Source organism: Haliotis asinina, chromosome 4 (genome assembly GCF_037392515.1).
Source record: "Haliotis asinina isolate JCU_RB_2024 chromosome 4, JCU_Hal_asi_v2, whole genome shotgun sequence".
NCBI classification, from domain to species: Eukaryota; Metazoa; Mollusca; class Gastropoda; order Lepetellida; family Haliotidae; genus Haliotis; species Haliotis asinina.
The window spans coordinates 50,799,010-50,817,219 of NC_090283.1; the positions used below are offsets into that span (position 1 = coordinate 50,799,010).

General features: G+C 38.7%; 1 protein-coding gene across 9 annotated transcripts in view; it reads left to right on the forward strand.

Moving 5' to 3' along the window:
* LOC137281639 (leucine-rich repeat and calponin homology domain-containing protein 1-like) overlaps positions 1-18,210 on the forward strand; it is a 93,167-nt gene that overhangs the window by 64,943 nt on the left and 10,014 nt on the right. For 2 of the 9 annotated variants that reach the window (XM_067813004.1, XM_067813011.1), the window contains 9 exons: positions 1,026-1,133; positions 3,376-3,528; positions 3,761-4,076; positions 6,283-6,435; positions 7,838-7,979; positions 10,096-10,217; positions 11,853-11,879; positions 15,905-16,042; positions 16,261-16,338. In XM_067813004.1, the coding sequence (XP_067669105.1) occupies positions 1,026-1,133; positions 3,376-3,528; positions 3,761-4,076; positions 6,283-6,435; positions 7,838-7,979; positions 10,096-10,217; positions 11,853-11,879; positions 15,905-16,042; positions 16,261-16,338 (1,237 nt within the window). The remainder of the gene's footprint in view (positions 1-1,025; positions 1,134-3,375; positions 3,529-3,760; positions 4,077-6,282; positions 6,436-7,837; positions 7,980-10,095; positions 10,218-11,852; positions 11,880-15,904; positions 16,043-16,260; positions 16,339-18,210) is intronic. The other 7 variants (XM_067813007.1, XM_067813006.1, XM_067813009.1 and 4 more) reach the window with 7 other exon arrangements.

The following is an 18,210-nucleotide window of genomic DNA, read 5'->3' on the forward strand; positions in this document are numbered from 1 at the left end:
TTTTCTTGTTTTGGTGGTGTGTGAGAGAGATGAGATCATCTGCATTTTTACAGTAAAACTGTTGTTAGTTTGTGCAGAATCTGAGAATTAAACCTAGGAAATATGTTCTGAATTTTCAGAGATCCTATCTTGTTTAAGAAACCACTGTATGTTGTTACACATGATCACAATTCATGTATTATATTATGTGGCAAGAAATGTAGGTTTACAATCCTCATTAAAGCAACCAACCACTAGTTGTAGTAGTATCTAGTCACACAGCAGACCACCCCAGCTTCAGGTGTTGGAGATAGATTGTAGAGATTAAAAGAATTGGATTCTTTGACTTATGATGCAGAGCACTTGTCCATTGTGGAGATCCACAAGTTGGTTAACTGTTTTTAAGTTATAGAACTCGGCATCATGGTAGACATGATGTTTTCCAAACAACTGCTTTTTAACATAGCATTTAAGTGGGCAGTGTCAAACAGGACTGGGGAGCCATTTTTTTAAAAATATCCTGGTGTTTAACACTGTTAGTGTTAATGTATTGGGTTAAGATGGCCTTATAGCTGAGAACTCTTTGGGGAAATGGAACTTGGATGTAATATACTTGTAGCACCTGATTCCTTTCACTGTTGCTTTACTGTAACGTTCTGTCTCTGGGGGAATTGTCTGTCATCACACCAATCCATTAAGATGTGATAGTGATCTTCAGCAACCCATGCATGTTGTAAGAAGCAGCTGACAGGATCAGGTGGTCAGGCTGACTTAGTTCACATGTCATCATGTACCATTTGCGTAAAATAACGCTCATTATGTTGATCACTGGATTGTCTGGTCCCGACTCAGTTATTCACAGACCGCTACCATGTAGCTGTAATATTGCTGAGTGTAGTGTTTAACAACTAACCAACCAGCCAACCTTTTTCCTCTTGCTTCAGTGTAACACTCTATCTCTAACACCTTCTGACTTTCTTGCCCATCCAGCATTACAGCCTGTTACAAGTGTTCATCCTGAGACTGCATGGACCTTTTTATTTCAGCTTGGGCTACCCAGCCACGTTGCATGAAGACTACTATGGTAGAACGTATGATTACGGTCACTATGACTATAACGACCATAGCTTCTACATCTCAGACTATGGTTATAGGTCAGTGGTAACATGTCACCTGCCAGCCTAGTGTAGCATGCTTTCCAGATTTGTATATGTGTGTGCTTTTGTTGTAATAATCATGCTCTTGTCATCTTAACATTGTATATTTTCATATTGTTCCCATTTTGTTTTAGCTGTGTTGGTACTTTTCCAAACAAAGATGCTTGTGTATTTTTCATATAGATGTTATAATATCCTTGTCTTTTATATGGTTCTGTCAGACTGACCTATATTTGAAGTTTTACATAAATCATGATCTACTAAACGACTTGTACCTGAAGTCATTAGATTTCAGAACTTGACAATGTTTTGGGTAGAAACCTACAAAAGAAAACGATGTTTATTTTCTCTGTCTCTCTTTTCTGTTGGGAGAATGAGGTAGCCTACTGGCTAAAGCGTTCGCTCGTGGAGCTGAAGACCCGAGTTCGATTCCCCACATGGGTACAATGTGTGAAAACCATTTCAGTGTCCTTTGCTGTGTTATTGCTGGAATATTTGCTGCGAGCAATGTAAAACTATACTTACTCACTCTTTTTTGTTTGTTTTGGGACAAGCATTTTACTGTATTGGCTGTGATGAATTATAATGACCAATCATTTTCTTTAAAAAAAAGGAAGAAAAACTAGCATGTATGTTTGGAAAGGATCAGATCATGATAGATGTATTTTCATACTTCTGGTTTACATCCAGTCTTGCCCAGTCTAGAAAAGGGGAAATTAAGCGTAATGGAAATGTATTGTCTTGAGTAAAACATTTACCCCTTTCCCTGAATGGTGACTGCCTCAGGTAAAGGAGCATGTAGCAGTTATGAATGTCTAGCGGGTATTGAAGTAGTCTAGATTCATCTTGGGTTCAGCGTGAACCTGCTTCTGGGAACAAAATTTGTGTGTGCAAAATAGAAGACATTATGCTAAGCTGTCTGCTTTTCATGAATCATTAAGATTTTATTAAGGCTTACCTTGCTGTAAACTGTAATAATTATTTATGCTTTGTGCAAATATATTCCGAAACTTGTAATACTGTTTTGCCATATAGAGCCCACCAATGTTCCAGACAATGTCCTGCTTTGTAGCTTAATAAATCATACCTTGACACATTGTGATTGATCAGCAACTTGTGAAAGAGTGGGGCCATTGCTTTGTTTTCAGATACTTTCAATGTGTGTAGGTGGTTGGAAATCATTACCATTTTTTTGCAGGAATGAAGGCTTTTCTTTATCAATTATTATGTATATTATGTAATCATTAAAATAATAAATCAAGAATTATAAAAAGTATATTGCATGAAATCTATAGGTCATCTTGCATGCTTGTTGGTACATCTCTTTATGAACATCCAAGTTATGTTGAACTGTAACAGGATGTAGATGTCTGTCTTCTCATTCCGTCATCACACCCTTTGATACTATGATTCGCCCTCCACTCGTAGTCCACTGTCAAAATGGTGGCATTCAACACACGTCCTATTCCACCTGTGTCCCTCTCATTCAGGCACGGACAGGTGCTTCTTTCAGTAAAATACACACTCATTTCATTTGTACATTACTAGGCTTAGTTTGCACATTGGTCCTAAAAAATTAAGTATTTTCCAGCGTACTGCAAGTTTATTCAAATGAAAATATTTTTCTGAATTTAAATTCCCATGAGATGACGATGGTTCATCTGAGAAATTATGATATATATTGCTATTGATATCGTAAGTTTTAGTTTTAATTTCGATCAGTTAATGACTGTTTGCAGTTGACAAATTTCCTGAACACTACTAAAAAAAAAAAGCACAGTCATCATCACTTCGCATGCTTATAATATATCTTCCTCATATCATTCTGTCATTCATTTAAATATCACTATTTATGAGTAATTATATTCTGTTGTACATATATTTCTCTCTACTTCTATTGTCTATAACTCTCCAGGTATTTTGAAGACATTTAGTCAAAGTAACAAGGCTTTTTAAACTTTTATGTCCATTTTGTACCAGTATGTTTAGTGTAAAAGTAAAATCTATCGAAGACTGATCCAGTCTCTTTCTGTCTTGAACTTTACCATTTACATTCTTGTTTAAAATTCCCATGCTTTGTGAAAGTACTTATATTTATATAAAAAAACCAAACTACAAAGTGTGTTAATATATTGAGTCATATTTTCCCTTTGAGAAAAGTTTGAATGGTCATGTGGATTCTTCAATATTTGTATCGATGAGTTCTAGTTTGTACATTTGTGGCATTCATGTATTGCAGGAAACAGCCTCTAAGTTCATCGTCCAGCTTTAAGGAGGACAGGAAAGTGCATAACAACACACAGTATCGTCGTACAACATCAGACACTGCTGCCCGACGTCTCCAGGGTAACCAGAACTCACACGTTGACAACCTCAACTACATCAACCGCAAGTGAGTGAGGGTATTCAAGCAGGGACAACCTTGTCTTCACAGGATCACAATCTTTGGGGCTGGGACTTTCATGTTTTCTCAAATGAAAAACAGCATTAATTTTTTAATGTTAATAGTCTCTAATCTCGGCACTAAGATTGTCATAAGTGCCATACATTAACATTATCTTGTGAGAGCTTAAAAAAAATCTAGGCCCAGTTCTGTGAATGAATTCAACAATATTCCTTTACAGTGGTGTAGATGAAAACGTCAACAACTCCAGCTCCTCAACGCCAATCCCATCTCCCAACCCTAGCCCTTCAGGCTCCCAGAATTCCATCCCCTCGAGCCCCTCCACGGGACCTGTCTCAGGCATCCCTTCTATCGCCAGAGTGAGGGAATCTTCCGACAAATCGACTCCCCACCAGAGCCCTGTTGTACGACGTGCCAAAGCAGGTGACAGAACGGGCGTTGCCAGTCCAACTCCCGGTCGCGGAACTACGCGTGTTGGAGGGACGACAGCAGGGTCAAGGTTACAGGGTACCGCTAAGAGGAATCACAACACGTCTGTAAGTTGTTGGAGAAAGTCTGTACTCGAGGTTTATTCCTTACATCCTTACATGAAGGGAATTAAACAATCAACAGTCCATGAACAGCTAACGAATAATAACTGCACAGTAGTAAATCTTAGAAAATGTATTGAAGGAAAAAAAATGAGGGATCACATGAAAGCTTAAGTGTTCCTTTGGTTTTTTCCAGGTATCTTCACCAGCTTTGTAGTGCTTAGCTTGTGAACATGGGCCTGATATCTTCACCAGCTTTGTAGTGCTTAGCTTGTGAAGAAACCAGGGAAAAAACCAAGGAACACTTCTGCTTTCATGTGAAACCTTGTTCTTTTTCTTCAGTATATAAGAACGATTAAAATATTCAACTTTGGATAAAAAAATTAAGTTTTGAGATATACACTACACATGTATAAATACAGTGAATCAACAAGTGGGTTGACAGTCATTTCAGTATGATGTCCATCATTTACGGTATGAGGTTAATAACACCTATATACCTCTGAATGACTATAATTAAGCAATCACAATCCAGTATTTATTGAAGCCATGGTAGAGTAATGCTTGAGTTCCAGCTGTGTGGAAATCAGTTTAAATGGAAACTGATAGGAGTAGAAAATATTTTACATTAAAACATATAATATGATGTAATGTTCCAAAATGTTTGAATACCAAGAAATTACACACTAACTATAATGCATACATTCTTGTAGCTACTATCTTTAAACATTACTTTGACATCAGGCTGTAAATCTAGTGAAGCACCCTGAAAATAACTATGTATACAGGGCAGTGAGAGTAGTCTCCCTTACCGTAGCCTGATTTGTGTTCATTGTGAGAACAATCACATTAGTGCACATAATACCTAATGACGGAGGCTTGAACAACAAACTCCATCTGTACAACAACCAGGGAGCTAGTCTATAATGATTTTATACCATAAACAGTGTTTGGACAAGATGCTGGCTGTGTGTTTTAACAATAATGGGTCACAAAGTATCAGTTCATTCTTTTTCCAGTAGTGATTTTTGGCCAAGTGAAGGAAAGGCATGAGTTTCAGAATGAAATATTGAAAAAGACTATCTACCAAATCAGCTAAAACAGAAGCTAGTTTCATGAGTGCTGCAAACAGACTTCTTGTAAATATTTGTAAACATCATTAAGGAAAGATGTGATTCAACTATTTATAATGAATGTAATCCAGTGTTACCTTGTTTCTGTTAATGTAGGCGGTTTCGCCTGTCAGATCACAGACAAACTGAAGTGCAAATGGGGTTGCACAGCAGAAAGAAACTGACCACTCTTCACAGATTGCAAGCGAAGCGAGCAAATGTTGGCAACATACTTCCCTTGCTTCGGTTTGAAAAATATTTTTCATGGCCACCATCAAAGTTACACTGCCATTTCCTCACTTGGATGTGCTCTCATATTTCCCACCCCATAGTTAATGATTAATTCAATATTTTAAGAACCTCAATTCAGTGGAGTGCAGGAGCAAGAATATGCAGAAATTAATTAGATGTACCATATGGCCTAATATTACAATGACCCTGTTGGAGTTTATTTTCCTTATTTGTCATCGTTATTGTTAGCATTTTCGTAACATTTATTCTACATGTACAAGAAATTCTGGGTGCATGACGCAGGGGAGGTAAATCCAGAAGTATATACCCTCCTGTTCCTTCACTCCGCTGAACCAGAAGCTTGCAGAGGAAAGGAGGCGAAGACCGATGTGATATACCATGAGTTGCACTTAAAATGTTAAATAAAGTATATTTCATGTGAGTAATTACTAGTAATGGGGTTGGAAATCTGAGACCGCAACCCAGTGATGAAATGGGTGTATACCTTTGATGGTGGCTATGTTTTATTTTGACATGAAAAATATTTTTCCAGGAGAAGCGAGGAAAAGTTACCAACCTGTGCTGTCTTTGCTCTCATATAAGGAGACTGGTCATATTTTCTGTGCTGCGCAACCGTATCTGCACTACATTGTACCTGTGGTCAGATCAATTTGTAGAGTAGTGGCCATAATTGGGCTACCTGATAGAAGGAGATAACTCACAGAACTTGAATATGATGCAATCCTCGGTCCATAGTTTATGTAAATCATGTATTTGCCAATTTGTTCAAGCCTATACTTATCTGGTCATAAACTGATCTGGTTTACGATTAGTAAATACAGTGTTCACGCAGTAGTGATGTTTTCCAGGAAGAGGAGTTCAAGCAGAAGCACCAGGCCATGAAGAACCAGCACAGCCAGGAGTCCCACAACCTGAAGAAGAAGCTGGAGGACTCCAAGCTGAAGACCATCCAGAAAGACGCGGTGCATAACTATGTGTCCAAGGTTTCTGCAGCACGCTCGGTACACACTGTCTCACTGCACTCACAGGGCAGGGGCTGTTTCATGGGCTAGAATCTTACACAGGCCTTCTATATCATTTTAATCCTGGTATCCCAAATCCATAGGCTTAATGGTTGTGATAGATGGTGTTTTTACTCCAATCCTTGAATAAAATCCAATTTAATATGTCCTGGGGTCAGGTTGTGTACACAGAAGTGCTTCCTTCAGAAGCTATGACAGTAACAAAGTGTTGCTGATGTTGTGAGGTAGTGATCTTTCTTAGCTTTGGTCTTATGTTAGGGAAGTAGATTGTCGCGCATGTACCTCTGATCTCTTATTGCAAACAGTGAATCAGATTTTCATTGGTTTACTCAAGCTGGAGAATCTAGTCATATAACTAAAAATGTTTGTTTATAGGAAATATCGATTTTATCATGATCAGACAAGAACAAGAATAGCATGGGTTTTGCAAAATGTGTAACGGGTCTAAGGGAACGAGTTACGTCTGAGATAGTACTGATATTTTTCTAACCTTAGTAACCCATAGCATGTGTTTTGCAAAATGAGGATTACCAGCCCAGTTATTCTAAACAACCCTTGTCATTTGTTTTTCAATACCTGTTAAAATAAGTACAAATATAAGCTTGCGGAGTTGTTTGTAAGAATATTTAGGTTGGTCATCTGACACTGACATGTGTCCTTATTCTAGTCAGAACCTGACATGGTTGTGAGAATCTTTTTCAGACTTATAAGGATTGAATCCGCTAGATGACAAAGGAGGGTCTTGTGCTGTTTGTAAATAAAACTGACGTCTGCCCAGTGATGTTTTATTTCCTCCCTTTCTACATCTTCTCCCACTTCACATGTTTACTCACTGTTGGTCTTCAAGTTTGTACCAGTTTCATTTTCTAGTGGAAGTATCACCATCTCCTTATTTCCTTGTTCATTTGAATCCTGTTGTTACAGTTGTCTCCCCCTTTCAGTCTGTTTCCTAGCAACTACTATTGTCAAGTCTAAATGTGTTGCTATCACGTGCATGTCTTACTACTATCAACTGTCATGGAAAACATATCTAATATGATAAAGATTATTTGCATGATTATTTGTCATTCTCATGTAGGACGAGATATGATGTATGATGCATAAATGTGGGTATTGATTGTTCAGTATTTAAATACAAGTAGCCCATGCTGCAAGTATAGCCAAAGCTTGAATGTAAAATTTTAATGTGAAAGTTTCAGATTCATCTCATCATTGAAAATATGAGTACAAATCATTGAAATTGTTGCATCATTAAGTTGAAACAGTCTTCCATCAATCTGACTTTAAAATGATTAATTGTTGTTCATTTGATTCATGTGAATTTGATTAAACTCCTGACCATGCCAGATTGATATTATAAGACTGTTTTTGGATGTTGCAGAGAGGTGACGTTGAGGAACGGAAACGCTCAATGACACCTCGCGGCACAAATGTGGGCACAACACGAGGTACGCGATCTGGTAAGTGTCTGAATGGACAGACAGACAGACACCCCAAATCCAGAGACACACATTCAGGACCAGGTATGTCAGCCAATAAGGCACCACCAGGTTGTGGATCCTACTGTCCTGCTGACTGCTTCTGTCCTGCTGCTGCTACTTTACTGACAACTAGCTTCAATCTTTGAGTGAACCTCACATGGATGAATGTTTGATTGGAATGCCACCAGACTCTCTCTTTCTGTCTGTCTTATATTCACAGAGTTTAGGTTTTATCGATGACTAGATTTTGAAGTATTATTTTAAATGATGACATCAAAAGATACTGCACAAGACTCTTCAATTTAATTGTTAACGAAGCATTAGACGATATGCCTTGATTTGGAATTCTAACTTTGATATAACAAGTCAAGCCCACGCAGCAAGGTACTGGTTGAATTCAGAGTATGGAAGTATGTAGGAAAAAACTGAATGTGCATGAATAGGTTTAAATACAGATATTCTGAAGGTAATTCTCAGATGTGCAGGTAAGACTAAATAATACTTTTTCAGTTTCATTATATGTTATCAATGCAAAATATTTGTATGATTAGTATCATAAATGATTGAAATATGCTATACTCTCCTGTTCCGTAGATTAAGCCTGGTCTTGCTTTTTGCAGTGTCTTGGCATGAGAGATTTCTAGTTGTCTTCATGACCTTGCGTTGTTCGTAGAATGCCAACCCTATTTAACCACCCAATATGTATCCATAACCATGTATACAGCCCTCATTCTGCACAAGTGGCGTCGGCATGTTGCAAGATATGAGTGACCATGATACGATGACTCTGGCTGCAACAATAGTCTTCTGTCATTACACTTTGAGATTCGAGCTAGCTCAGTGGTGAAAGCATTAGCTTGTCATTGTGAAACCAGATTGAATCCCAAAATGGGGATGATGTTTCCTGCCATTGTTCTGCTATGAATGGTGAAACTCTCAAATCAACAGGACACCATCACAACACTAGAATACGGGGGTGACTGAGTGAGAAGGGAGAATTCTAAAACCCTAGGCTCAATTCGCTTCATGAACACAATGTGTGAAGCCCTTTTCCCATGTCCTCTGCCATTATATCCTGGAATCTTGCTAAACGCCTCTGAAACCATTCATGGTAAAGTGTTGTCTTACATTGTTACATTTTCAGTTCTGAGGAAGATACAAAGGGTTAAATGTCATGGAGTGTGGGTGACATTCCTTCATAAAAACTGGGAAGAGAGATTGTGTCTTACTATATGCTGAATCAAAATTATTTTTAATGTTTAGAATGTGTTGATATTTGTCATGGTCAGTCATCCATCATTACAGATTGTGTATCTTATGTATTCTGTTCTAACACCATAAATCACTTTTAATTTATTAACATATCTTGAATTACATGTTTGGGTGATGTTCACCATGTACTTTAGTAATTTGTGTAATATTTTTAAATCTTGTTTCACAATAAATGCTTAACAATTCATTAAATTCATAAACTTACTTTATTTAGCATGATATTAAGTTTTCAAGTGTTGCTTTGAAATATGCTTCCTGACCGAATCATGACTATTTACTCAATCTTTTCCCATCATGTTTATTAGCATGAGTTAATAATACCTGTGGTGCATTTACTATGAACTTTTGCAAGGTTGATTGAACAGGATTTGTATGTCTTGGTTTGGATGTATGAAATTCAAGAATAGCCTTTAGAATAGTCTGGAGTCAGAGGCCTGAGTGCCTCTGTTTGGTTGTTTCATTCCCCGCTCAGCAACATTCCAGCCATATGGCTGCAGTCTGTAAATAAACGAGTCTGGACCAGACATTCCCGTGATCAGCATAATATCCCAGCTGTGCAGATTGATGCTCATGCTGTTGATGACTAAATTGTCTGGTCCAGACTCGATGATTATTTACAGACTGCCACTATATTGCTGGAATAACTGCTGAGTGCAGGGTGAAAATAAACTTTCTGTAAATGCTACTGAATGAGTATGCCAGTCATAGCATTTACTGTAACTGCACAATCCCTGTTCAGGTCTCCGTCAAGTGGTTCTGTGATTGAGGGTGATAAACTCAGAAGACACTTACAATCCCTGTTCAGGTCTCCATTTTGTTATCTTGTGACAGACAAGGAACAGTCACCATCACCACTCTGCATGTTTCATGTTTCTCTTTGGTTCAGTACTGTCTCAGGCATCCATGAAGTTGCTAGAAGAGTACAAGGATGCCGACCCCAACTTCACAATTCGCCGTCAACACGATCAACGATTGGAGGAAATTGAGCAGATCGAACAACTCAGGACGGTTAGTCAAATTTAGCCGTTGTCATCCACAACAACTCATGTCTTCAAATTTCACAAGTCAAAAACATCTCTAGATCTTTGTATTAGATCAACATAATTTTCGATTCTTTATCTTGGAAACTTCTATCATCGCTCATCTCAATAAATTCATTAATTAGTCTGCATTTATGGCTTGTCACAGCACCATCAGTGCTGGTATAGGAGCCGAGCTGGTGGCATACGTTATTACCAGTAGGTCAAGCTTCTAGTCCCGTCATACAACAGGCACACAGTATTAACAGTAGGTCAAGCTTCGAGATCCCTTGTACTCCCAGCATACAGTATTAACAGTAGGTCAAGCTTCGAGATTCCTTGTACAACAGGCATACAGTATTAGCAGTAGGTCAAGCTTTGAGATCCCTTGTACTCCCAGCATACAGTATTAACAGTAGGTCAAGCTTCGAGATCCTTTGTACTCCCAGCATACAGTATCACTAATAAGTCAAGCTACAGACATCTTGTTCTTTCATATCATCAGCATTTCCAAGTACAGCTTTGTGCGTTGACTCTCAACAGAGTGATGTCCTGACTCTCTTGTGTCCATGGCAACAATGTAACCATGGTAACAACCATTCTTAGTTCAGTACCGGCTGTAAGATGACGGGGTGGACTGGATTGTTAATTATCAGACAACATGGCTGACAATAACATCAGCCTTTAGGTGTCATCATCCATTCTGTTCAAGTCTTGAAATAAGGTGCAAGATTATGACTATCCCACCATCCATTAGTACATACTGATAATCATTCATTATCACGAATGGCATCAAGCACAGCATGGCTGAAAGGAAAGTTAACAGTGTTTGGAGGGTTAGGGTCAAATTTAGCCTTGTGACGTCTTTATTATGTTGTGGTCGAAAATCATTTCCTGAAATGTAGTACTTTTAGACATCACTCCCTTTAATTCCCTTCCTCCAAGGTTCTGGTACTGATGACTTTGAACTTTTCCACCATGTCGCATTTGCCCTTGCAATACGGTGCTTACTTCCTTTCTTGTAGAACTTTGAACTTGGTAGTAATATTTTAGTTGTTGCCTGTGGCCACTGAATTCAATTAACCTTGAATATGCCCTTTCAGTTGGATTAGTCTTGAATCTGTCAACTAAATTAGATTGTAAGATTGATTAGTAAACTGTGCTAACATAGAACGTAGATTTCCTGCCTTGTCCATTGTGGCAGTTCTCCATGTGTTCTTCTTGAATGTGATAATTGCTGTGAACTGCAGGGAATAGAAAAGTACACGTTTGTATGAAGACTTAGTAGCTTATGATTGTCTTGGCACCTTTTTAGTAAAGACGGTCCAGTAGATCAGAACTAGGGGGCAGTGGTGTAGCCTAGTGGTTAAAGTGTTCGCCCATCACGCCGAATACCCAGGTTCGAGTCCCCACATGGGTACAGTGTGTAAAGCCCATTTTCAGTTGTCCCCCGCGGTGATATTGCTGGAATATTGCTGAAAGCGGTGTAAAACTGAACTCACTCACTCACTCACAGAACTAGGACTGTACTGGAAACATTTAATTTATATTCTAAATTTTATGGTTTGTGTTTTTTGTTTGTTTCACCTTTTTATTGGCTTTGTATTTTCTGTATCACCAACAGAAAGAAGAATTTGTGGTTCTGAGAGATGTAAGTTTGTTTAAGCACGGTGTTATACCCACAAAATATAAGGCATGGCACCACATTGAACGATTTCCCAGAAAATACTAGTCTGTTGTCTGAATGATGCGTCACCATTCCGCATCACTCTATAACCCACAAATATATGGAACTTTATGCATGAAGAAAACACCATGCAGAGAATGATGCTGTTCATCTGGGATAACAGTCTTCTGCATGTAGGGAATATACCAAGCCCATTTCTGGTGTCCCTTGCCATAATATGCTGGAATATTGCTAAAAGCGGCATAAAACTGTACTCACTCACTCACTCACTCACTCACTCTGCATGTAGGGCCTAATGTTAGGGGGTAAAAGCTACCCCCCGTGAGGGGCAGAGTGCTAACGTACTGGTTAAAGCATTCGTTTGTCATCCCAAAGACTTGGGTTCAATGCATGGGTACAGTATGTGAAGCCCATTTCTGGTGTTCCTTGTCATGATATTGCTGAAATGCTAAAAATGAAATAAAACTGAAACTCACTCACTCACTCATGTCTTCTGTGCTGGTTACATCCTTGGCAATTATCTGTATTGAGCTCCTGTCTATTGAAGTCTGTAGTCCATAATAGGGACCCACTCATCAACTAGCTTTAGTTTGGAAGTAATAGCACAAGTCTGATCTCTCTTAGTAATAATCTTGCTCATAAGCTGTGAATGAACATTTCTAGTCATAGTTTGGGGCAGGTCTTTCAAATCATGGCTGCATTTAATAAGCTTTCAGTATGTAATGCAATCTCACAATATTCTGGTAGAACCTAAAATGTCTCAATGTGCTATGACAGTAAAGTCCTTCAGCTGAATTCATAGTTCAGCTAACACAGCTTACAAAACTAATTTGGATGAAAGTGGTTCTACTGCTATTTTGTATTTTCAGTGGACATTGATCTTTGGGTTGTGTCATTCCCCTCATTACTAAGTGGAGAGAGAGTCCACCCACAGTCAATACAATGGACTGGAGATTAAATACAAATGGATAAGATCAAGGATGAAACCAGATGAATTGTGTGAAGACAGTATACAGATGGTGGATCTTGAAATACAAACTTTTCAGATTGCTGTTGTATCCATGTTTTGACCAGTTAGCTTACACTCTTACACACTAATCATGTGATCCATATGAAAGATTATCGATTAACCGTATATTCTCACCAATCCCAGACTCTTTCTTCTCTTTCAACCACTATCAAAAACATGAAAAACCTCTTAGTACTATTAGGTGTATATGTTGTAGCATTTCCCTGAAACTGGTCGTGTACATCATCTTCACCTAAATGTAGGTACCAGGTACTCTTTTCTTCATACTAGTCGGGGCATTGGAATAGCCTAATGGTAAAAGAGTCTGCCCCACATGGGCGTAATGTGTGAAGTCCATTGCTGGTGTCCATTGCTGTGATATTGCTTGAATATTGCTAAAACTGACTTAAACCATACTCAATTACTCCCATACTTGATGCTAGTCTAGAACATTGTGTTATGTTTGTGGTGGTTAGTCCGCAAAGTTAGTTAACGACTAAGTACTGTTTACTCAAAACTGAGAAGAACTATTTCTTAGTTATGTTGGTGTCCTTTTCATTCCCAAATTTTGATAATATCTATTTATTCTTGAAACTAATCTGTAGTCTTGAATATGTCCACTGGTCTGTTTTAGAATCGTACTGTAATATTTTCCTGTCAACTAATCCAGTATTGTGGTTGCTGTACTGAGAGAGACTGTTTAAGTATGAAGTCTGACACTAACAGTAGTATCCTCTTAGAACTAACCTCATAATCAGTGTATCCAGTCTTCATTGCTGAAGCCAGTCTGACTCTTACATTGCTGACTGTGTTTCTTCATGCATCCCCAGACTGTTTCATCACGTCTCCGCAATGTGGACCATAGATCATGCTGTTTTAATCACTGGTTTGTCTGGCCCAGTCGGGTATTTAGGATATTCCTCTTTTGTCCAATAGCGTCATGTTGAGTAAGTGCTTCATCAAGCTTCCAATGCCCCAAACTTAATGTTAAATTATTTATTGGTGTTTGTCTTCAAACAAAATACGTAAATAATTGCAAGGTGTCTGTTCAGTGCCTCTGTAGTTTGAAACTGGGTCATTGCATGCCAAATATTTACAGTGTGGAAAATCTGCTGTGGAGAGTTGTAACTCACAAAGGTGTCCCAGGAGTAGGAGTAGGTAGCTGGCTTACGCCATGAACTGTGGGGATTGTCATACAATTGAACCTCGTCTCTGGTGCCCCTGAATTAACTGTAGTACAGTGAAGCCTCGTTAATCCGGACGGTTGTGTTTTTCAGCAAATTCGTCCGGAATGCGAATCATCCGGACTACTGAATCAAATCCCACGTCTAAGCAAGAGTTTCTTCCCTTTACCATTACAAAAAAAACACGACTCTGAATTAAACAAATAATAAACATTTAATGTTATAAAGCTTATAAAATGACCAATAGCAAGCACAACAATACATGTAAATAAATTCAAGGCATTGCCCACTGTAAAACACCTCACTCGCTCTCTGACATGAAATCAGGCATTTTGTAACATTTAACTGTAATATTGCCCACTGTAAAACACCTCACTCACTCTCTGATATGAAATCAGGCATTCTGTAATTGTCATACAAATAACCCTCGTCTCTGGCGCCTCTGAATTAAGTGTAATTTATTCACTCACTCTCTGACGTGAAATCAAGCATTTTGTAACCATCTTGTGATGTTTCCACAGTTTTACACAGAGATGTTTCTCATTTATTGTAAATATCTCCCCTAACAGAAGTTCCTTGCTTTTTTACTCAACATCATATATGGTTTACTAAACCTTCTCTCTTCACCTTCCATCAGTTGAAGAATTACCATTTAGACTGTGGTTTTTAATTTTTAACTTAAAAGATTATCCAATTTGTGCTGTTTTGCGTATGTGTCCATTTAGTTGAAGAGGAACATAACAGTTAGTTTTAGGTAGAATTACGTCAGCTCTGCTCTGACCAAAACTGCATCACTGCTTGGAGACCACATTATGCCTCTAACTGTTCAGTGAGATAACAGTGTAGTCCTACCTCATGATATCATAATTATGAAAGAAAAAATCAACATGGTATTTGATGTTAATGTTTAATGGACTATTTATTGAGACATAAACAACAAAGAAAGATAACTCTTCCTTATTATCATCGTAAAATTTAATAGCTACATTTTGAGCAGATATGAAATGAAATCCAAGTTTATTTGCAGTTTGAAACCATAAGCAGAATTTAGCTGTAACCCATGGACAATTAAGATACTGTTGTCTGATTACCCAGAATGAAAACTGACTTGTCCCGGGTGTCATTTCGAACCCTATTTCAAACCCACTTAATACACATTAATTTACATGCTTTGCATTGCAGTACATTACATGGTTTAGAAGTGTATCAGAATGTGAATAATAATACTGTTCAACAACCAGTTTGCAAATCTGTTGCATTCCCCTGTTGTATAAACAGCATAAATTCACAGCAGCCTTTATTTAGTCAATAAGTATCTAGCCATATTATATTCCATCTGTGAACTCTGAAATATGAAAACAATGATTTTGGATTGTGATTTACCTGAAAGAATAAAGAATATCGACTTGTAAAAACAATATATTATCAAATATATATTGTTTAATATTCACTGTACTGGAATATATCGCGTATGGTGACCCCGAAAGTGTCGGTACTCTCAGTCTCGACCCGTGAAGGTCCGGGGTAGAATAGGCCTTCAACAACCCAGGCTTGCCATGAAAGGTGACTATGCTTGTCGTAAAAGGCGACTAACAGGATCAGGTGGTCAGACTAACTGACTTGGTTGACACATGTCATTGGTTCCCAATTGTGCAGATCGATGCTCATGTTGTTGATCACTGGATTATCTGGCCCAGACTCGATTATTGACAGACCGCTGCCATATGGCAGGAACATTGCTGAGTGTGAATGTCAAACTGTGTTTGTCATGTAGTCATGTTCATCTTCCTTTACAGACGATCGAGTCTCGTCTGAAGGTGACTCTGCCTGAAAACCTACCTGATGCCTTGAAGGATGGGGTTGTGCTGTGCCACTTAGCCAATCAGATTCGACCACGTTCAGTGGGCAGCATCCATGTCCCATCTCCCGCTGTGGTGAGTACCATTGAACAACTTTCAGTGAGTGTGGGAGTTGGATTTATGATGTTAAGACTCAAAAAATCATATCATCAACCACTGTCTTCATTTACTTTCAGGCAGGCAAAGCAATATTCATGAAGGTTCATTCTTTCATTGGAAACAAGGGAATGAGTCATGTACTTAATGACAGTCATATAAATGATGTCACTGAATTGTGTCTTCTCTGTTTTCAGCCCAAGCTGACAATGGCAAAATGCCGACGAAATGTAGAAAACTTTCTTGATGCCTGTCGGAAGATAGGAGTGGACCAAGTAAGTTCTCAATTGCTCAGTCATGTGATACAGGTGTTGGAGGAATGGGTTATTGGCTGTATATATGATATTATGCTCTTTAGTGTCTTGGAGCCAGGTGGTATGACATTAGGCTAAAAGACAACTTATTGTGGTTCCATCAACCAGACCAACTTTATTGCGAGGATACAGTATTAAACATTTCTTTTACAATTTTATGATTACATGACATGATGTTCCTGTTGTCAGACTGGTGGTTTTAAATGTTTCTTCACATCACACAAAACATAACTTCAAAATCGTGAGTGGAACCACAATAATTATTCTGTAGCTTGATGAATACTTCTTCTGATATTACCACTGCACTGTTACCTAGTTAAAAATTCTGACCTTCATGGCACTATGATCTGGTGTATTTACCCAATGACCGCCCCTAGAGTACAGGGCACAGAGGATGCTGGGAAGTTTTATTGTCAGACAGGTAAGGGAACATTGAGAGTCAGCTGACTGGAGACCAGCAAGAGTCTGATGAACACTTTGAATATGTTATCTGGCAATGCTTATCTGTAGTCCACTATCTGCCTCATCCCATGTTGCCACCAGTGCTTAATATCTATGGACACACTGACACTCTACCTGTGCCAGGTAAAACATTCTCTTTGTGAGACATTGTAACAATAAAGGAGAAGTGAAACTTATTATAAACTGTGATTGGAATTCCAGTATTTGTAATTAAGTATCATTTTATTACCTACTTACTGTACCATATGTTATCTGAAGCAAAGTGTTTCAATATTTTGGCTTTGTCATGCATATCAAGTGAATTATTCAATGACTGTGGCCTTTTTGTCACAGTTAATATAAAATCCTCCCCATTCAGTGGTGAATAATGACTGGTCCCTTTGGTGGTATATATTCTGTATCGACTGTACACAGAGATGGCAATGGTGGTATGAGGGAAATGGTGCATGATTTCCTTCTGAAGGAAAGTTTGTAGTCCTTCATGAACAAGATATGAACAATTGATACCTTACTTTGGAAGTGACATCCATAGAGTTCATGGTCACCGAGATGTGTTTTCTGGTTGTAGCATTGAGAGGTAGTCATGCATTGTGTGATTGTAGTGAAGTTAACAGCACTTCTGTAGACATGTTTCATTAGAAATTCACTACTAAAATGGCAGTATGGGCTTCACAGGTACTTCACCGAAGGACACAAATAAGAGTCATCAAGAAGCATAGCTTAATTAATTGTATGACCATTACAGTAATTTACTGATCGTGTAGGTTTGGACCTACCTTGTCATATAGAACCAGGCTAAGACTGTGCATTGGTTTCATCTTTTCTTTTGTCCTGGCAGCAAAGGTGCAACACACATGCTACTGTTTATTGAATCTTCTTGAATAATCTCATGCCAATAACTCTGAAACCTGAGAAAACTGATATTGCAGCCATGTTAAAGTTGAAGGGAAGAGACAATTGATGTTGTAGTATTCCAACTTGTACATGTGGGACTCTCTCCCACCCAGTACATGTGGGACTCTCTCCCATCCAGTACATGTGGGACTCTCTCCCACCCAGTACGTGTGGGACTCTCTCCCACCCAGTACGTGTGGGACTCTCTCCCACCCAGTACGTGTGGGACTCTCTCCCACCCAGTACGTGTGGGACTCTCTCCCACCCAGTACGTGTGGGACTCTCTCCCACCCAGTACGTGTGGGACTCTCTCCCACCCTCACCATGATGGCAGTATTTGGCAGTAAGAGAAGAATCTCAAATATCTTGGAGCGCCGACATAGTACAATGGAATACTGTTAATACGCTTGCTCACTGACTCACAAACAAACAAACGGTACTGACCAGTTCCGTATTTCCTTTGGAAACTCAGATTAA